Raw genomic sequence first — 22,417 nt, forward strand, 5'->3', positions numbered from 1 at the left:
ACCACTCTGTCCCTACTATCTGGCCCATTCTGCTGAGGCCGTCGGCCAGAACGTTTTTCTTCCCGGGAATGAACCTTGCTAATAACACCACGTGATTTTCCTCTGTCCAATTCAGAATCTCTATGGTGAGATCGCACAACTCCCTCGATTTCAAGCCCCCCTGCTTCTTTATGTATGCTACTACCGTGGCGTTGTCGCACATCAACGCCACGGTGTTTCCTTTTAGTAGACTTGCGAAGTGTAAGCACGCCTTCTGGACTGCTTTCAACTCCAGGACATTGATGTGGAGTTGCTTTTCCCCTTCCAACCAGGTACCTCGTGCTGTCCCGTCGAGGAGGTGGGCTCCCCACCCTTGGTTGGAGGCGTCTGTGAACAGGAGTAATTCTGGAGGGCTGGTCCCGAAGGGCATCCCCTTGAGGGAGTTCGACTGGCAGTGCCACCATTCCAGGGAGGGTCTTGTGTCTGGAAGGACTCGAATTAGCACTTGCTGTGAGTGTGTCTGGCACCAGAGGCTCTTGAGATTCCATTGAATGGATCTGAGCTTTATCCTCCCTTGTGGAACTAGTTTCTCCGAGACCAGGTGGCCTATCAGCGTCTGCCAGTCTTTCGCTCTCCTGGGTTGTTCTGATAGGAAGGGCTTGATGATGTGCCTGAGGTTCTTTATCCTGTCCTCCGAAGGGAAAACTTCCCCTTGAATGGTGTCCAATGTCATCCCCAAGTAGTTCATTCTGTTGGACGGGGATAGATTTGACTTCTTTGGGTTGATGACAATCCCCCGATCTCTGCAAAACTGAAGGAGACTTCTCCCTTGTTCTTCCAAGAGGGCCTTTGAGGCGGAAAGGAGCAACCAGTCGTCCAGGTATCTGATAAGGCGGATGCCACGTTCGTGAGCCCACACTGATACAGTCGTGAAGACTCGTGAACACCTGGGGCGCTGTTGACAGACCGAAGCAAAGAGTCCTGAATTGCAGGATCTGGGAACCCCATTTCACCCGGAGGAACTTCCGACTCGATGGGTGGATCGGAATTTGGAAGTATGCGTCCTTGAGGTCGACGGTCATCATAATATCTTTCTCCCTCAAGGACAGCAGGACTGACTTTGGCGTGTCCATCTTGAAGTCCGTCTTCTTGACGAACTTGTTGAGAGCCGACAGATCTATAACCGGTCTCCACCCCCCGTCGCTTTCTCTACCAGGAACAGGCGACTGTAGAAACCTGATCCTGGGAGAGGAACTTCTTCCATGGCGCCCTTCTCTAACATGGAGGACACCTCCTCTTGAAGGGCGGTCCTCTTTACAGGATCTTTGGGCGCTAGCCATTCTGTCCGGTTGGCCGGAATAAGAGGGGGTGGATTCGCCAGGAACGGGAGTCTGTAGCCCTCCTTTAGGACGGACACTGTCCAAGGCTCTGCCCCTTGAGCCTTCCATGCTTGCCAATGTTGTCTGAGGCATCCCCCAACCCGAGGCTTGGGCGGGGATAGGGGGCCTCCTACTCTACCTTCTTCTAGAGGAGCGGCCTGATCTGCCTCTCCTAGAAGCGGAGTAACCCGACCTGAAGGAGCTTGAGGGTGCTGCAGCTCCTCTGCGGGAGGGTTGCGGAGTTGAGGACCAGGAGGAAGAGGGGGCCTCTCTCCTCGTAGTGCTGGAAGCGGCTTGGGGCGTCGCGGCGCTGTCCGAGACGGACCTCTTGTATGGAGGTCTCCTTGAAGCTGCTGGTCTGGTGCCGTTGGCCTCCTTCTTCGAGACCTTTTCCATCAAGGCCTCTAACTCTTTCATAGGAAACAGAGACTCTCCCCACAGGGGGAGGCTGCGAATTGCTCGAGCCTCCCTGTCTGGTACCTTCCGAGACACTTTGGTAAGAACAGTGTCTCTCTTACGGAGAACCCAGTTGGCTGTAAGGGCGAGAGACTGATACGTCAAGAATTTGAGGGTTTTACCCCCGGAGGTAATGAGGTCCCTCATCAGGTCTTGTTGGTTGGTCAGGGTCCTCGGGGTCGTAGGAGGCTTGAACACCCACCAATGTGGATGCCCACCAGTCTAGCCAAGAGGAGACGTTAACCAAGTCTCGCGACATCTCCTCCATCATGGAGGCCTCTGCAGGTGGGAAACAGACTGGGCCCGAAGAGGCTCTGTCGTCAGAAACTCCTTGGCTCAGAATGTCCATGGCCGACTCCACTTTACAAGGGCCTGGGCGACGTCCTTCGGGCACATAGACCTTCCCTTGGTTCTTGAGGCCCTGGAGTAATTTAGAGGCACTCTGGGTCTTGGGAGCTTCGGCATTGCTGGCCACCACTTTGTCTATAAACTCTTGCCCTAGAACTAGGTCTCAGGCCAGAGGGAGTGCCAGGGACGACTTAGGCTGGGAGGGAATTTGCATAATTCTCAGGAGACTCGACCTCCAGGAATCTCCATCTGTCGCTGCAGGTTCCGCTATTCCGTGGTGCCTTCTGATCAGGCTAACCACTCTCCTATAGGCGGAGTCTTCCGTCGGGGAGCCCTCTCCCCCGTCAGCCGAGGCCTCGGCCTGGGGCGGGGGAGTCGGTTTACCGGGCACGCCGACCGGACGCCTAGCCCTCGGGGCCAGGGGCGCCGTCCTGCCGAGGTACTGGACCTCATCTGCAGGTAAGACCGCACCAGGGGCTCGGGATAGTGTAGGCACCGCTGGTTCAGCGGGGACTCTCGTACGCCCGAAGGCTCTGGGTGCTGAGGGTGCGGTTCCCGGGGGCTGACCCGACAGCGGGAACCGTTCCTTCCGACCTGAAGGCCGCACCAGCTGGGCTGGTTCGGCCTGGCTGCCTGGTAAGAAGCGCGTTTCCCCCCGCTGGGCGGGGTGAACCGGAGGCCTCGAGGACTTATGCTTAATTGAGAGGTCTTTCCTGCGAGCCAGGTCGCGAGGGTCAAGGCCGTGCTTGGAGGGCGGCCGCCTTGGGGACCGCTCACTGGACTGGTGGTCCGGGGAACGAAGCACCTTCGATTCCCGCGACGAAACGTAGATCCAGGCGCCCCCGGGAGATACACTTCTCCTATACTTACGGCTCGGGGAGCGGGAGGGCTTCCTGCTGTAACGAGAGTGTGACCTTGACCTGGAACGCTCGGTCCTGGACCGCTCCCTTCGACGGCGGTGTTTCACCCTGACCTCTTCCTCTGACGAGGAATAGATGTCCGAAGAGCCAGACGACACTGTGTTCACCACGTGTCGGCTGGAAGCGGGGACCGCGGGGGACTTCTTCGGGCGTTGAGTGCCAGAGGTCGAGGGCTGGAGGAAGTCATCGGGAACTTCCGTGGGAAGGGCTGGGAACAACTCAAACCGTTCCATGCCCGGGAGCCAGGGATCCAGGGCTACATCCATCCTCAGGGGAGACCTACCCGGCGTCTTCGGGAGCCTCCAACCGTAGGCATCGTGACCTGCAGGTTGGACTTTACTCTGGTTATCTCCCCCTAAAGAGGAGCCAGAAGCACAAGCCCACGAGGGCGGCGGCGACACTGAGACTGCGATACTACCCCACACGGGGTCATCGGAGGAAGCGTGCCCCCCAAGCACAAGGGCCGACTCTCCGGACGCACTACTGGGTCCTTCACTAGCCCTAGAGGGGCCTGCTACTGGCCCTGCACTAACACTGGGCTCCTGGGATAGGACGCCTTGCTCATCCACCACACTAGACTTACCTCGTCCCCTACTTTGTGTAGGGGATGGCGAAACCGAGACCCCGTCGGACCGCTCACTGGGTGACGGTATCGGCGAGGAAACACTAACTTTCCTGGGGGAACGTTTCGCTGATTTTCTTTTCTTGGTACCATAACGTACCCACTGTATATCGCTCCAGTCTACGCACTCGGGGCACGTGTCTGCTGACGAGCAAACTTTACCCCTACAGGAGGAACAAAGGGAGTGAGGATCCACTTCGGGCTTGGAGAGGAACGCTCCACACGATTTCCCGGCTCTAGGCCCAGGACAACGGCGAATCTGCTCCATAACGCACACAACGCACGACACAAGCACTTAAGGAAATGAATTAAACACTGGGTAAGCACACGGTTGAAAAGTGAACGCACAGGAACACTTGGGAAAGCACACAGGAAAAAACGCAAGTTGCCACGCTGGGAACACGTGGGGCACAGAACGCACACAAAGGATCGACAGAGATACGAGAGCGAGGGATGTTATCGCCTCGCGACCAGAGAACTTAATGGCGATGCTGACCCAGCAATCTAGCGACCTCCCTTAATCCTACCCTCGGGGCACATTCCTGGATGCCGGGGGTAAGGCTACTTAGGGCGCGGAGCGGGGGGGTAACTACTCAAAACTCTGGTCGGCAGAGAAGAGATCACCAGTGACCTCCTAAAGAAAGTAGTTCGAGGTAAGTATTCGTGTTGGAACAAATATATGTGTGTATATATATATATATATATATATATATATATATATATATATATATATATATATATATATATATATATATATATATATATATATATATATACTGTATACATAAAAACCTGATCATCCATATACCTGCTGGAACCAGCTTTATCTTTAATTACTAAATTTGACTACTTTTTTCTCTTATCCTTATATATGATCAAGGATAACACCTCAGTATCAGAAGAAAATTCTTCCACTTTTTACATTGAATCTAAAAACAGCAAACCTCCCCTCTACCCGTTACACACAAATAGTGTGGATCACAATTGACTACATACAGCAAAGTATTACAGTTACCTGTACAAAACCTCAATAAAGATTTCTTTCCAGTACTTGATAAACATCATTGGTCAAAATCTAAAAAAAAAAGGGGAAAAAAATGGAATGGAAGTATTGTTCTGCAATTTTTTTGCATTATGATAGTTTTAAGTAGGTTATTCATCACATGCCCATGAGTCACACTAATACGACTAGTGAACGATTTAAAGATGGGAAAAGAGAAAAAAGCAGGATTTAATACAATACAGAATTTATCTATTGCAGAAATTTCAATACTTTCCAGTAAATCTGCATATCATGTGTTTTGATATAAGTCAAGTAAATTAAATATTGGTTTTACGGTTGACAAACCTACAATCAGAAAAATGAGTGGCGTCAATTACAAGGCATACAATGATCTTCAAGCGATGTCCATCCTATTTACAGCAGCATTGTGCAACAGCATTTATATGACCTCAATGCATCCACATTTTCAACTGCTCCAACAACCCTTGCAATATGAACTGTACATAAGGGCAATACCTCACGAGTACATTTCTTCACTCTGAAAAGTATAAATCAAAACTCAATTTGTATGAACAAGTGATAATATTGAAGGACTTAAACATAAATCATGTGCAGTATTATTTTAGCATTTCTTATTTCATATAGTAAACACATTTACAAAAATAGCAAAATTATTTCTTATAAAATTCCAAATCTTCACATCTGCAATAATCATCATTCAAATTCTTCAAGTTTCATACATACAATCCCACCAATATCTAATAAAGTCTCATGCCTATTCTAAGGTGCTAGTTGAAAGAAATGTGAAAGTCAACAAACAGAAAATAATATGACCAATAGTAGAGGTGTTGTTAAAAGTAAGGTGGTTATAAGCCAAGAGGTAAAAATAGTTAGTTCTTATAAATCTGTTGTTTCTTTTTTCTTTAATTTGTAGTGATGTTTTGTACTGGGAAGTTCATGCATGATGAGGGCATTTGTATTGAAAATCTTAAATTTCCATGTTCAGTAATACTTTTTCATACAAACACTTAAATCCCTTGCAAGGTGCTTGAACCACAAGATAGGATTTCTGATTGATGGGTTTGTTATGAAACCTAAATTTGTGATGAGTTTTAGCTGTTTGGATTAATAAAAAAAAACAAGATTTCAAAGATTTAGGATATATCCTTGGCATGATGAGAGGAGAGAAGTTATTCTGAAAAGTAATAGATTTGGAACTAACTGGAAAAATATTATTTCAAAAGTGCAGAAAATGAAAGAGAAAGGACAGACTGATGTATAAAACTTAAAAGATACAGGGACACTAATATTAGAGAACAGAACTACATGAGACCTTAACCCTTTTACCCCCAGGCTCTTTGGAAATTTCCAACCCTTAACCCCCAAGGGGTTATTTTTTCCCCAGAACATTTTGCAGTATATTTTTTTTTAATTGCTCTAACATCCTTAATTTTTGTCATAGAGAGGTCAGGTTGGTCTCATTCTCTTGGAAAATGCCTGAATTTTCTAAAAAAATTATCAAAAAAATGAAAAAAAAATTTTTATAGCATTTTTTTGCAAGGACGTACCGGTACGTCCATGGGGGTAAAGGGATGAGTTTTGTGAAATGTACCTGTACGTCCTTTGGGGGTAAAAGGGTTAAGACAATAAATCATAACTTTTTATAGTGCAAAATAGCAATCGCTTTTCAAGGAATGTTTTCAATCATAAAACAGTGTGTTTACAAAGTCTGACAGGAAACAGTAACCCCAAAAGGAAATGAGTGAAAGCTAAAGACAAATAAGAGGAAGAGTACACCGGAGTATACAACAGACAGGAGAGAGAGTTCTTTGCACAACTAAGAATTCACAGGATAAAAACTGGACATACAAACATTAATGACAATTTCATGAATCTTAAACCTAAAACTTTTAACTGATTCAATTTCATGAATCTTAAGCCTAAAAGTTTTAACTGATGTCTTCATATTAAGAAAAGACATCCATGGAGTGTTCTCTTTCTCGGAGTATCTTCAGTAATTGGTCAGAAGTGGAGAAATTTCAATAAAGAGTTGGCAATAATATACAAAGCGTGATACAGGATAAGATGATATAGAGAACTAAGTAAGAAGGGAAGGATGATCAGATTTACAAATTTGGGATATATAGCCTAGCGCTGAGGTCGGAGAGGCCATTCAGTGATGAGATGCAACTTGGGGATAGCCCACAGCTGCACCATGAATAAAAATCAAAGAGATTGAACAAGTTGAAAAGAAGAAAGTGAAAGTTGTAGGAGCTAAAAAAAAGTAGGCCAAAGGGATGGTGCAAAGACATCAACCCTTTGGTGACCCTGGCTGTGACAAAATCACCATCAGGCTCATGACTTGCAAACATTTATAAGGTTAGAAATGACATCTTGCGTCAACCTAATTAGTATGTTGATATTTTGTAGCGTAACTGACAAAGGAATAAAGATAAAAAGAAAGTCACTGGATACTTAAAGGGTTAAGCAATGCCTACAGTGCACTGTGTAAGGTGTCGTGTGCAATGAATAGAATAATAAGACAGCTGGAGACAAATTCTTCAAACTAATAAATGTTGGCTTGGTGGCTTGGAAGGAAAATTAACCAAAGAAGAAATTTCCTAAATGTATCAACTACTAAAAGAAATAAGAAAAATTGACAATACATATTGCTATTTTCATCATGTAGTGAAAACAAAGCAGAATCAAAACTCTTGACTAATAATGCTGGCCTGGTTTTATTCATAATAAAGATTAGACTTTGTATAAAAATTTTGGCCCTTTAACAAAACTTTTATTGGATACATTGAGAATGATAATGGTGTGAAAAATTTCCTTAACTCATTTCTTTCCATAAAAGGGATTTTGACATAGGAAAAATTTTTTGGGGGGTAAGATAGCCATGTCATCCTGATGGAAGTTCCTTCTGGCAACTTATACAGTACAATATTTCTGCGATTGATATTACAAGAGAATTACCGTTAGGTATCACGGGGTTCCAACCCCCGGAAACGACTACCCGAAGATATCGTGTATAATCAGGGACGTATTCTAAGATAACCACAGATATCTGCAACCCAATCAGACCTTACCAAATCTAATCCACTAAGGGGAGGGTAAAGAAAGGAGCCGCTACACCTCCTATCACCTTCGAGTGCCCCTATACAGCTTCTCATTCCTTCGAACGCAGCTGATGGCTACAGTTCGGTTGATTTTTGGGGGTGCTTTTTTTGCAAACTTTGATGATTAGTTTTGTGAATTGGCTTCCTCTTTTTCGCAAGTTGAGTATCTAGTAATCGTATTTTTCCTACCTACACAAACTTGACTCCTTTAAAATATGTTATTTTCATTAGTAAAATAAATTTTTGAATATACTTACCCGATAATCATGTAGCTGTCAACTCCGTTGCCCGACAGAATTCTAAGGGAGGGATACGCCAGCTATCACTATACTAGAAGGGGGTGTACTCACAAGCGCCACCTGTGGCCAGGTACTACAGTACTTGTTGTTGACGCCACCTCACTTTTTCCTCGGTCCACTGGTTCTCTATGGGGAGGAAGGGTGGGTCAATTAAATCATGATTATCGGGTAAGTATATTCAAAAATTTATTTTACTAATGAAAATAACATTTTTCAATATTAAACTTACCCGATAATCATGTAGCTGATTCACACCCAGGGGGGTGGGTGAAAAACCAGTGTACAAGACTAAAGGATAGCTAAGTATCCCGTATTTCATATAATCAGTTATCCACAATAACAATGAAATAATAAGTACCTGGTAAGGAAGTCGACTTGAACCGTTACTCTGCCTTTAATAAGATCGTCTTCCTTACTGAGCGCAGCGTTCCTCTTGGAAGGCTGAATTAACTCAAAGGTGCTAAAGTATACAGGGCTGCAACCCATACTAAAGGACCTCATCACAACCTTTAACCTCGGCGCTTCTCAAGAAAGAATTGACCACCCGCCAAATCAACAAGGATGTGGAAGGCTTCTTAGCCGACCGTACAACCCATAAAAAGTATTCAAGAGAAAGGTTAAAAGGTTATGGGATTATGGGAATGTAGTGGCTGAGCCCTCGCCTACTACTGCATTCGTTGCTACGAATGGTCCCAGGGTGTAGCAGTACTCGTAAAGAGACTGGACATCTTTGAGATAGAATGATGCGAACACTGACTTGCTTCTCCAATAGGTTGCATCCATAACACTCTGCAGAGAATGGCTCTGTTTGAAGGCCACTGAAGTAGCCACAGCTCCCACTTCATGTGTCCTTACCTTCAGCAAAGCAAGGTCTTCTTCCTTCAGATGAGAATGTGTTTCTCTAATCAGAAGCCTGAATAGTAAGAAACTGAGTTCTTAGAACTTGGAAAAGAAGGTTTCTTGATAGCACACTATAAGGCTTCTGATTGTCCTTGTAAAGGTTAAGACCTTTTTAGATAGTACCTAAGAGCTCTAACTGGGCAAAGTACTCTCTTCAGTTCATTCCCCACCAAGTTGGACAGGCTTGGGATCTCGAACGACTTAGGCCAAGGACGTGAAGGAAGCTCGTTTAGCAAAAACCGAGCTGCAAGGAACATGTAGCCGTTTCAGATGTGAAAACAATGATCCTGCTGAAGGCGTGGATCTCACTTACTCTTTTAGCTGTTGTCAAGCACACGAGGAAAAGAGTTTTAATGTGAGGTCCTAAAAAGAGGCTGATTGGAGAGGTTCAAATCTTGATGACATAAGGAACCTTAGGACCACGTCTAGATTCCAGCCTGGAGTGGACAACCGACGTTCCTTTGAGGTCTCAAAAGACCTAGGGAGGTCCTGTAGATCTTTGTTGGTGGAAAGATCCAAGCCTCTGTGGCGGAAAACCGCTGCCAACATACTTCTGTAACCCTTGATCGTAGGAGCTGAAAGGGATCTTACTTTCCTTAGATATAACAGGAAGTCAGCAATCTGGGTTACAGTGGTACTGGTTGAGGAAACTGCATTGGTCTTGTACCAGCTACGGAAGACTTCCCCTTGAGACTGATAGATTCTGAGAGTGGATGTTCTCCTTGCTTTGGCAATCGCTCTGGCTGCCTCCTTCGAAAAGCCCCTAGCTCTTGAGAGTCTTTCGAAAGTCTGAAGGCAGTCAGACGAAGAGCGTGGAGGATTGGGTGTACCTTCTTTACGTGAGGTAGACTTAGAAGGTTCACTCCTAGAGGAAGAGTCCTGGGAATGTCGACCAGCCATTGCAGTACCTCTAAGAACCATTCTCTCGCGGGCCAGAGCGGAGCCAACCAACGTCAGCCGTGTCCCTTTGTGAGAGGAGAACTTCTGAAGTACCCTGTTGACAATCTTGAACGGCGGGAATGCATACAGGTCGAGATGGAACCAATCCAGCAGAAAAGCATCCACGTGAACTGCTGCTGGGTCTGGAATCGGAGAACAATACAACAGGAGTCTCTAGGTTATCGAGGTAGCGAACAGATCTATGGTTGGCTGACCCCACAGGACCCAAAGTCTGCTGCAAACATTCTTGAGAAGGGTCCACTCTGTGGGGATGACCTGACCCTTCCGGCTGAGGTGATCTGCCATGACATTCATACCGCCCTGAATGAACCTCGTTACCAGTTAGCTTTCGATCTTTAGACCAGATGAGTAGGTCCCTTGCGATCTAGAACAACTTCCACGAAAGAGTCCCTCCCTGCTTGAAGATGTAAGCCAGGGCTGTGGTGTTGTCAGAGTCCACCTCCACCACTTTGTTAAGCTGGAGGGACTTGAAGTTTATCAAGGCCAGAATAACCGCCAACAACTCCTTGCAATTGATGTGAAGTGTCCTTTGCTCCTGATTCCATGTTCCCGAGCATTCTTGTCCGTCCAAAGTCGCACCCCAGCCCGTGTCTGATGCGTCCGAGAGGAGACGGCGGTCGTGTTTCTGAACAGCCAAAGGTAGACTTCCTTGAGAAGAAAGCTGTTCTTACACCACGCGAGAGAAGACCTCCTCTCTTCGGAAACAGGAACTGAGACCGTCTCTAGCGTCATGTCCTTTATCCAGTAAGCAGCTAGATGATACTGAAGGGGGGGGAGGTGGAGTCTCCCTAACACGAAGAACAGGGCCAGCGATGAAAGTGTCCCTGTTAGACTCATCCACTACCTGACTGAGCATCGGTTCCTTCTCAGCATGCTCTGGATGCATTCTAGGGCTTGGAAGATCCTTGGGGCCGACGGAAAAGCCCGAAAAGCTCGACTCTGAAGATCCATACCCAAGGAGACAATGGTCTGGGATGGGACGAGCTGAGACTCCTCAAAATTGACCAGGAGGCCCAGTTCCTTGGTCAGATCCATAGTCCATTTGAAAATCTCCAGACAGCGACGACTTGTGGGAGCTCTTAAAAGCCAGTCGTCTGACGGAGCCGGACACAAGATCATGGTACTGCTGCACAGTCTGTGAACTGTCAACCATGGGCAAGCGAGGAAGTACAGTGACAACCCGAATCTGTCTAGACTGTCTTATCGGGTTGCTGAGGTTGCCGCACTGCGTCACAACAAGTCACTTCTGCTGGTTGTTGAACGTCTTCCCCGTGACACATTGACTCCGTAAACAAAAAATCCTCTAACAAGGACTAAGCTTGGACTGCATGTCTTGCAACACAGCTCAAGGTCTATGGGAGCAGGTGTGGTAACAGACGGGATTAGCGACTGAAGTGGAACCATTACCTTCCCTGGAAGCATGTTATGCTTAAATAAAAGTCCATAGGAGGCTACGCAGCTAAAGGCTCCCTCCAAATGACAGAGTCCTCAAAGGAATATCAGAAGGAGGGAGAAAAGAACTTTCTCATCTACAGGGACCATATCCTAGAAAAGCTAAGTTCTCTCAGTGAGGGTTTCACTGGTGCAAAAGCAGCAGACTAGAAGGCAACGTTATGAAACTGCTTGACAGTCTAGTGAGTTGGCAACAACCAAAGATGTGTGACTGAGAAGCATGCGGTAAGGTATGCAGAGCATGTTGTATGCAGAGTATGCTGTATGCAGAGCATGCTGTATGTAGAGCATGTTGTATGCAGAGCATGCTGAATACAGAGCATGCTGAATGCAGAGCATGTTGAGTGCAGAGCATGCTGAATGCAGAGCATGCTGTATGCAGAGCATGTTGTATGCAGAGCATGCTGTATGCAGAGCATGTTGTATGCAGAGCATGCTGTATGCAGAGCATGCTGTATGTAGAGCATGTTGTATGCAGAGCATGCTGTATGCAGAGCATGTTGTATGCAGAGCATGCTGTAAGCAGAGCATGCTGTATGTAGAGCATGCTGTAAGGTAAGCAGAGCGTGTGCATGGCGTTTAACATTTCTCAGAAATTCCATGACCAGTGCTAGAGTGCTTTATGCATGCTTGCATGGGGTTTTAATATCAACATAATATTTACCTTACATTCATAACTCATGATTCATATTTTTGCCATATTTTGCGATATTGTTAAAAATATATTGCAAGGAATACAAATATATTTTTATAAGTAATACAAATAACCTCCATTATCATAATGTTTGAAAATGGAGGTAAGGTATGCTGAACAGCAGAGTCAGAACGAGCTGGAACAACAATAGTTGTGGTTTCCTCTTCAAGACTCTGTTGAGGGAACACCTGAGGCTCAGTCTGCAAAGGCTGATCAAAGGAAGTAGCAGAAGGTAGGCGCATGGGTGGAGGAGGCTGACTCCTGGCATGAGTGGCTGAACTCAAGGGTTGCGCTTGCTGAGTGGTTGGCGGATGCGCAGTAGCAAGTTCCTGAGGAACGAGTTGAGGTTCCTGCGGTGTGAGCTGAGAGCGAAAAGGTAGTGGCTGCGCAGAACGCAGTAAAAGTCTCGCAAGTTGAGGCTCCTGAGGCGCAAGGCTAAGGTGTTGAGGTGCTTGCCTTGAGGAGGGTTGAGCTCGCTGCAGCGAGAGCTGAGGAGACTGACTCATGGATGGGAGAGGTTGTTGTACCTCAATCGAGTGTTGCCTCACTGGTGGAACAGCAAGTGGAAGCGGAGGAAGAGAGGTATAAGCCTCCTGTTCCCATTGCTGAGGTTGCCTTAAGAAAGGCGGAGGGAGCTGCACACCACTGGGATCAGTAAACTCATAACGTGGCTCAACATCGTACGCCTGGCAGGCGGTACTGCGGTCAGGCGGAGCGAGCGCAGGCGGAGCGAGCGCAGGCGGAGGGAGCGCAGGCGGAGCGAGCGCAGGCGGAGCGAGCGCAGGCGGAGGCGCAACCTTCTCAGCCCGACACTCACGCATCAAGACCGAAAGTTGTGACTGCATGGACTGCAGTAGAGTCAACTTGGGGTCGGCAGACACTAAGGTCTGCTGAGGTAAAGCCTTAACAGCAGAGATCTGTTGCGGCAGAACCTTACTCCTCTTAGGCGGAGTGCATTCAACTGATGACTGAGGAGAGTCAGAGCTAACCCAATGACTGCATCCGGGTTGTTGAACTCTAACTTCGTACGTCTGGCATAGGTCTGGACTTTACGTTTAAGAGGTCTGAGACCTGAGACCAGCGTTTTCTCCCCTAAATTTCTTCTGCAGACGAGCAAAATAAGGGCTCAATCGTCTGCGGGTGGGAGTGACGGTCTCGGTAAGACACGCCCGCAACCACCGAGGATACTTCTGTGCGCCGATCAAGGCCTGCTGAACCCTTATGCCCTTCGACATTGCTTCTCCCCTGGCTTGGGAGCTTGCAAGAGGTCCCGGACTGGGAGGACGACTGGCGCGCACAGAAGTACCCTCACGCACAACACTGACACACTTTGCGCTAATCACTTATCACTTTGATTTTCTGTTTGCACTTATTTCACTGAACTCGAAACTTTAAGTGGTTTGTACCTGAAACACGCAATTCTATCCTTTCTCAAAAGTTAGTAATTGCGAAAACAGAATTACAATGTAACAGAAAAATCTAATGAAAGATAAATAATTCAGTGGCTGGAAAGAGACTAAACACTAGATCATTCTAGAAACGTTTACCTTCTTCCCTTAAAGAGACTAGGGAGAAGAGCAAAAACGATAACAACGTTACTCGCTTGAATGAAACGTTTATCCTCCTCTTTCTCCCTCCGTCTCTATCTCTCTCTCTTTCTCTCTCTCTTGACTTAGAACCTGAGAGAAGAGCCCAATCATATATATCGTTAAAACATATTATTGTTAAAGGAAAAAACTGAAATATTTCCCAAAATGAAAAGTTCCTTTATTAGGATTAAAACCATTAAGTTAAGAAAGAATGAACAAAACGCTAGACACGGTTACTCTTACTGCAACGTGAAACCGTGAAAATTCTTTCTCTATCGTAACGATAGAGCGCAAGTTGAACGTTCTGAACGTCAACAACTGCAGAGACAAAACAAAACGTTAGTTCAACTTTGAAAACAGTACGAGACTATCAAAGAAATTCTTTCAAAGACATTAAAATAGCATAATATGTTAACAGGTAAAACCGAAATGACGGGCTCAATGTTAATTAACTTCGGTACCAAGAAAAGACCGCCTACTATTAGGAAGGTCGAATATAAACAAATATAAAAATTAATTTTAATAAGTTTATAATAAAAGGAAGTTAATCGAAGAGGCCTATAAGAGGCGGAGAGATATAAAATAAATCTATAACTTTTGTTAAGCAAAATTAAGAAAGAGAGTCTATACTCTCTTAGACACCAACACTTCCGTCTAAGGGAAGGGTCGGCCATTTAAAGGTGAAAGAGAGTTCATACTCTCTTCGTCACCATAATTAATCAAATTAATTCCAAAAGCTAACTAAGCTAATATAGAAGTTTCCAGTATAGCGAATAGCTGCAAATTTTAGAGAAATACTCAACCAAACCGTGAACAATATTCCAAAATCATAAGCGTATCCAAGAACGTCTTGCCGGAAGCACGACAGAGGAAAAAGTGAGGTGGCGTCAACAACAAGTACTGTAGTACCTGGCCACAGGTGGCGCTTGTGAGTACACCCCCTTCTAGTATAGTGATAGCTGGCGTATCCCTCCCTTAGAATTCTGTCGGGCAACGGAGTTGACAGCTACATGATTATCGGGTAAGTTTAATATTGAAAAAGAGATATTTTCTTAATGCCGTCAGAACAGCCAATGAATTGTTAGATAGGTAGTTGGTTAACAACAGGTGGCACGAGGTTAAGCCCTGCCCACTTATCTGTCACAGAATAGACACTTTTCCTTGTGCCTAGGATTGAGAACTGTGGTTGAGGTAGGTAATTTAATCTAAAGGACTCAGGTTTGTTTAGCTTGGAACAATAAAAATTACTTTAAATTTTTTTAATTGTTCCAAACCATATACAAACCTTATATCCTTTAAAGTAGAGAGACTTCCTTATTAGTGGGAGAAAGCCACCTAGAACCAAACTGGAGGGTTGTTTTCTACCCCAGACATGTCATCCTTCCTAGTCCCGTATGGCAGTGAGGTACATGACTCCAACAACCTTGAACAGCTAATCATAAGAATTTAGAAGGTGTTGGGGCCTCGCCAGTACTGGCTTACAAGAAAGCTATTACTGTACTGTACTTAGATCCATAAAACCTATCTCCGAAACTGGGAGATAGCATTAGAAGTGTCAAACCAGGCATATCAAGAGAAGGATGATGGAGGAGTTGCTTTCTGGCAGACGTAGTATGCAAGAGAGTCACTCCATTGGGGAACTTTGCCGCAGCAGACATCTGACCAGCGAGTAACTTGCAACTACTACATCACATCAAGAGAGGAACAAGAACGAGGTAGAAGAGCCAGTCATTTTTACCTCTACTCAAGACTTATGACGAACACATTACCGTAAGACGATATAGATACTATGTTCCTAGAGGGAGTTGGGAGCTCTAGGATCTGTGAGCAACTTCCATAAGGCACAATACAGAGGTAAAGATGGTCTGACACCTTCAGATCCCCCTTTAACTCCAAGTACACTCACAGGTAGACTAGAAGCGATACCAGACAACTTTGTGTCAACCTGCGTATTCGAGACCAACTGGTACAGGGTCTTCATCACAGATTACGAAGGCAAAAGAAAACCCCCATCTATCAAAATTTTTATATCGATCAAGGATTTATATCATAAAGAGCCTGAAACTTTCCTGATTTCTCACCAATGCAGATAAGAGAGTCTTGAGTGAAAGAACACTATGATGCCTTACTCAAGTAAGCAGAAGGCACAAGCGCCAGAACCCTAAGGATGACTCTGTGATCTGCTGATAAGCTACCTAGTCGAGGAGACATGTTCTATATGAGCATCATCATAGACTGCCTCTTTAAAAACTAGCAGAACGACACAGTACACCACTCAAACTTGAGACACCCCAGAGTGCCTGGACAGCAAGGGTACTCAATCCCTGGAGGGACTGTTACCTGCTCCCAGTACGTCAGAAGTATCTGCCATACCAGGCTCACAGTCCAGCAGAAGTGTCCAGGAGAAACGGTCAGCAGATGAGCTCCATCACTACCTCCTAGAGGAAGAAGGTGGCTTCAAGGGCTACATATGCCCTACCCTTACCTGGCTCACAGTGCTAGTGATTTGTACCTTTGGGACCATTCACCTGCAAATGGTGACACAATGGTAACTGTTATCCCAGGCTCTGACTCCACTTGATGGACTTAGTAGGAATCGGTCAGCAGGTGAGCTCTGAAACTCACTCCTGATGGAGGATACTGGCTCTTAAGAGCAAGGACACTACTCAGATTCATGCCAGGAATGGGGAGGGGGTGCGAAACGTCTCACCTTTGCTTGGTATATATAGTCCTTTTTGGGTCTCGGCCAAGACCATTCACTTGCCTCCAAAATAAGAAGACAGTCATATCAGGCTCAACTGTTCATCCAAACCTGGCCTACTGATCTAACAGTCACTTCCTCTCAAAGGAGAAGAGCTAATGCAAGAATTCCAAGGAACTTTTTGCAAGATGCCTCCAGTGTGATTATTACAGCTATTCATTCCTTCGATGAAGTATCTAAAAAAGAGAATAGGAGAGAGAAGGAAGAGTTGGTATAGATGAGATAGAAGAGAGAGCCAACTCAGTCTTCTCCCTTTGCCAGCAGTTCCTCCTTGATACCATGAGTAGTTCAGCAGTTCCTACTGATCAAGAACAGGTGAGCTACTTCTCAAGTTTTTTTTATTCAAGTAAAAGGAAAAGTCACAGTTAAACAGTACTCCCAAGTATTCGTTCTTGGCTTGGGCATCGTTCTTGGGCATCAGATCAGACTCCTCAATCACAATTCTCAGATCGTATCGCTATTATTGTCGTCCTGAAAAACTCCAAAAGGTCATTCCAAGCATCCCCAGCATAAACTCTCAGTTGAAAAATAGTGTGAACATCTGAGGAATGAATGAGGTGCTTTAGAAATGATTGAAGGCCTTCATACACTACAAGTCCCTCGAGACACCTAAAGCAACTGAACGCGGCCTAACAAGTTCTGGGTCAAGCAGAGAGGAGCAGGAACTTATGCTCCATACCTGTGACAACTCGTGAAAAACACACAAGAGAGAACTGGAGGTCACACAAGACTTTCAACACAAAAATCCAGGATTGTCAATCTCTGTTCCATGTCCAGAGACTGAACCTAGATTTTAAGTATGGAGCAGATTTGGACAGAAAAGGATGGGAAATGTGCCAATTGGCATGGCCACTCCTAAAGGTTTGGTCATTGTTTCTTCCGTAGGATAAGAGGCCTTGAGGGATACAGCACAATGGATGAAGGACTATTGATAAACAGCATCCCCTTCCACCCCTTCCTCAACATTCCTATCTTAAGAGGTAGACGAAGTGTCCAGCACCTAATAAATCCTCAGAGCAAGTATAGTATGTTTTTACCAAAAAGGGGCTACGGTGACCAACTATCAATCAGTTGATGGTACCTCTAGGCTAGATATGTGCTCACCATCACATTCTGGGTATGCTTTCTCTCCCTAGATTACAAACAATGAAATCTAAATGAATCAGGAATGCATAATCTACAGGCAGATCATAAGCTGAGCTGTGAACAGTCTTATTCCATGCCTGGAAAACAATCCCTGGAACCAGAAAGAAAGAGCGGTATAAAGTGCCTTCCCTCTGATAAACGGATGTAATTGTGGGGTCTACCTGGCTAGTTGGTTGGAAGCCAAGAGTGGAGACCAGTCACTGACTGGCTCAGCACAGTCCACAAAGAGCAAGCATAAAGATTGGTGATTGGCTGCCCATTTCCCAAAGCCAAACAATCACAATTTAATATCTATGAAAACTTATTTACTAAAAGTTTTTTTATGTTTTCCAAGCCAGCCGTGGGGCACTAACTTCTCGATAAATATTAGATGCCCAAGTCGTTTTGCCACTAGTGCTAGCAGTTTGCCTCTTGGGAGAAAGCTCTGCCGGTACTTGATCCCCTGACAGAAAGGCCTTACCTAGTATGTTCTTGACCAAAGGTGGAACAGTCTGAGGATGGTCAGTCTGTGAAGAGGAGGCTACCTGCCATCCCTCTTTGCAAGGGCAAGCGTTGACAAGGAGTGCTGGCTTGGACACCTCTTCCAGTTTGTCCTGCTGGGAGCGTATGCTTGGGAGGTGACAGCTGAAAAAACAGAACCTTTCAGCTCTTAAAGGTAATTGCTATCTGTGTACACTTGCAAGGGGTGAGTCCATGATTGTGAGACAAAACTGGTAAAGTGCACTCCTTACAGTTTGCCCAGCCACAAGATGAGAACTGGAATTGCACACTGGTTTGAGCGCTTTTCCCAGTTCTCATGGGAAACAGATCTACCCGTGCATGCCTTTCTCAGCTCGCTCAGGTACCGTGACGTAAGACTCGCCTTTATACCGGACCATGCTTCTTGTGTTTGTGGTTCTTGATTTAAAGACTCCCCCAAAAAAGCATTCCGTATAGCAAAAATGAGTTGCCTCTCTTAGTCAGGCAGATGAGCTTGTCCGCTCACCTTACTCGGTGAATTTGTGCGCAACACCGTGCAAGATTTCCTTGCGAAACTAGTGTGTGTTAACCCCCTTGTAAGATGGACCAGGGTATTTTCCTACGAACTGTCTCCCGCAGCAGTCTGGTGAGTAGTGTTATGCTCTCCTCCAGAAGGGGCATTCGTTCATAACCGACTATTAATACTGCAGGAGACAGGTTGCACCAGCTCATGTGAGAAAAAATTCCACCCCATCATTGGAAACTGGGAAGGGGTCTGGGCTACCTGGTCAACCAATACCCAGTAGTAGCATGTCAACAATACCTCGGGATTATCTCTGTTGCGCGCGCCCCCCCCCCCCCCCCCCCCCACTTAAAGGTTAGCAGCTTCCATCGAGTGGAACAAGCGACCTAGCCCTTCAAGCGCAAAGTCAATCCTCCTCGGTTCCTCACGAGGGGTTTAGAGATTGCGTAGCAAGTAACATCTCAAGTTGATGTCAAGAAGTGCAACAGTTTGCAACCACCTGCTATGAAGGGGGGGGGGATTAATTCCAACTGCCACCACCGCAATGGGAGTTGGCCGAGTAAGTACGATAAAATCGGTAAACCATGGTAGCCAGTTCTCCTAAGAGGAAGATGTTATAACAGCGAATCTGCTAGTGATTGCTTAAGGGCAAGAGACCGGTCGGTAACGACAGATCGCACAAAACTACTTCCGAAAGGTAAGATTGAGATGTATCTCCAATCTATTGTTGGACAAGTAGTGTATGCACAAGTCCCTCTACGGACCCGTAACACAGACCAGGGAGGCAGACTAACATATGGCCTTAGCCCGAATTATTAGCAGAGTACAGAACTTGGTTGGAGAACGTTGATAAATGTTTGTAACTGAGACCTACTCCTTCCTATGAAGTTCATGAACGATGAAAACGTTTGTATTTCTTCGTCTCCGATCGGCAATACAGTACTGGAACAAGTTTCAAATTTTCCCTTTCAGGAAACCAATTCACTTATGTGAAGTTTCTGGTCAAAGTATTATTATTACTAAACTGAGACCTCTCATCGGAGAAAAAAAAAAAAAAAAAAGAGAGAGAGAGAGAGAGAGAGAGAGTACTGTAAAGCATAAAAGCATCTGGTATGGATGGTGTGAGAACTGGGATGTTGAAGGAAGGGGGTGTGACTGTACTTGAATGGTTGGTGAGATTGTTTAATATGTGTTTTGTGTTATCAATGGTACCAGTAGATTGGGTTTGTGCGTGTATTGTACCACTATATAAGGGTAAAGGAGATGTGCATGAGTGTTGTAATTCAAGGGGTATTAGTTTGTTGAGTGTTGTTGGAAAAGTGTATGGTAGAGTACTGATTAATAGGATTAAGGATAAAACAGAGAATGCTATCTTAGAAGTACAGGGTGGTTTTAGAAGAGGTAGGGGTTGTATGACTCAGATTTTTACAGTTAGACAGATATGCGAGAAATATTTAGCAAAAGGTAAGGAGGTGTATGTTGCGTTTATGGATCTGGAGAAAGCATATGATAGAGTTGATAGGGAAGCAATGTGGAATGTGATGAGGTTATATGGAGTTGGTGGAAGGTTGTTGCAAGCAGTGAAAAGTTTCTACAAAGGTAGTAAAGCATGTGTTTAGGATAGGAAATGAAGTGAGTGATTGGTTTCCGGCGAGAGTGGGACTGAGACAGGGATATGTGATGTCGCCATGGTTGTTTAACTTGCATGTTGATGGAGTGGTGAGGGAGGTGAATGCTCGAGTACTCGAGTGCTAGGACGAGGATTGAAACTGGTAGACGAGAATGACCATGAATGGGAGGTAAATCAGTTGTTGTTTGCAGATGATACTGTACTGGTTGCAAACGAGGAAGAAAAGCTTGGACAATTATTGACAGAATTTGGAAGGGTGTGTGAGAGAAGGAAGTTGAGAGTTAATGTGGGTAAGAGTAAGGTTACAAGATGTTCGGGAAGGAAGGTGGTGCGAGGTTGAATGTCATGTTGAAAGGAGAGTTACTTGAGGAGGAGGCTCAGTTTAAGTACTTGGGGTCTGTTGTTGCAGCAAATGGTGGAGTGGAAGCAGATGTACATTAGAGTGAATGAAGGATGCAAAGTGTTGGGGGCAGTTAAGAGAGTAGTAAAAAATAGAGGGTTGGGCATGGGCATGAATGTAAAGAGAGTTCTGTATGAGAAAGTGATTGTACCAACTTTGATGTATGGATCGGAGTTGTGGGGAATGAAAGTGACGGAGAGACAGAAATTGAATGTGTTTGAGATGAAGTGTCTGAGGAATATGGCTGTTGTATCTCAAGTAGATAGGGTTAGAAACGAAGTAGTGAGGGTGAGAACGGGTGTAAGAAATGAGTTAGCAGCTAGAGTGGATATGAATGTTTTGAGGTGGTTTGGACATGTTGAGAGAATGGAAAATGGCTGTCTGCTAAACAAGGTGATTAATGCAGGAGTGGATGGGAGAAGTACAAGAGGAAGGCCAAGGTTTGGGTGGATGGACGGAGTGAAGAAAGCTCTGGGTGATAGGAGGATAGATGTGAGAGGCAAGAGAGCGTGCTAGAAATAGGAATGAATGGCGAGCGATTGTGACGCAGTTCCAGTAGGCCCTGCTGCTTCCTCCGGTGCCTTGGATGACCGCGGAGGTAGCAGCAGTAGGGGATTCAGCGTTATGAAGTTTCATCTGTGATGGATAACGGGGGAGGGTGGGCTGTGGCACTCTAGCAGTACTAGCCGAACTCGGTTGAGTCCCTTGTCAGGCTGGGAGGAACGTAGAGAGGAGAGGTCCCCTTTTTTGTTTCATTTGTTTGATGTCGGCTACCCCGCCAAATTGGGGGAAGTGCCTCGGTATATGTATGTATGTAAAGCATAACCTGGTTCCCCATAAGGAATATAGCAATCAACACTAATAATTTATTAAAATCGATTTCTAATTGTAAGATGGTCTATAGTCCTCGTCAGCAGCAAGATTGCTTGCCCGCATATGCGCATTTCCATCTGCGGCTGCGCATGCGTAACCTCTTTGCCTCCGGATAAATGTTTAACAACGAGTTTGAGACTGCTTGAGGGAATAATGTATGTGCGAGGAATCGCAACATTATTGCCAAAGGAATTTGATTGTCGACTAGCTGTAGTAATCTTAAGATGTGTAAAACAACACATACAGCTAGTTTAGTCATTATAACTCCGTTGTTTGCCTGCCTGCCTTGTGGGCGAAGCTTGCTAGCATTCATAAACGTAATGAGAAGCTGACAAAATTGTCCAGTTGCCTTGTGGGCGGGGCTTCTTAACGTTTGTAAACGTAATGAAGAGCCAACATCATTCGTCTGGCCACCCTGTGTACAGAGCTTGCCATCGTTTGTAAACGTGAGCAGAAACTAACAATCTTGGGACTACAGGCTGGGACTACAGGCTTAAGATTATAACCTTCTTAGGGTATAATCGTAAGTTCTCCATTTTGTCGGGCAACAGAGCCCAAGAAAATAACCCCGAAGGACTATATTTCACAAAACTTGGTGTCTAAAGAGAACTCATTGTGTCCAAGGACACACTGATGCATGCGGCTGACTCAAGCCATCTGTAGTAAACCGTAGTTGTGGCAATAACCCTGAGGTTTTGTCTCGGTGAGAGCGCATGCGCCACAGGAGTTTGTTTCACCCTTTTATAGAATTTTAACGAACGTCTGTAGTAATGTAAAACTTCTCAGGGCTGAGAGATACCCAAGCAAAAGCGAAATCTTGCATGAAGGGTTTGTTGTCCCAAAAAGCTTTCGTACAGGGTTGCCAGCGAATGCTGGCTCGCGTTTTGAAACGTTGGCGAGCA

At 45.5% G+C, this 22,417-nt stretch overlaps 1 protein-coding gene across 2 annotated transcripts in view; it reads right to left on the bottom strand.

The window, feature by feature from the left end:
- Window positions 1–4,934: 4,934 nt before the first annotated feature.
- The window catches only part of LOC137646927 (uncharacterized), a 79,568-nt gene continuing 62,085 nt past the window's right edge, over window positions 4,935–22,417 (bottom strand). For both annotated transcript variants that reach the window (XM_068379997.1, XM_068379998.1), the window contains exon 6: window positions 4,935–5,245. In XM_068379997.1, the coding sequence (XP_068236098.1) occupies window positions 5,241–5,245 (5 nt within the window). In that variant the 3' untranslated portion in view covers window positions 4,935–5,240. The remainder of the gene's footprint in view (window positions 5,246–22,417) is intronic.

This window comes from Palaemon carinicauda, chromosome 9 (genome assembly GCF_036898095.1).
Source record: "Palaemon carinicauda isolate YSFRI2023 chromosome 9, ASM3689809v2, whole genome shotgun sequence".
In the NCBI taxonomy this organism is placed as follows: domain Eukaryota; kingdom Metazoa; phylum Arthropoda; class Malacostraca; order Decapoda; family Palaemonidae; genus Palaemon; species Palaemon carinicauda.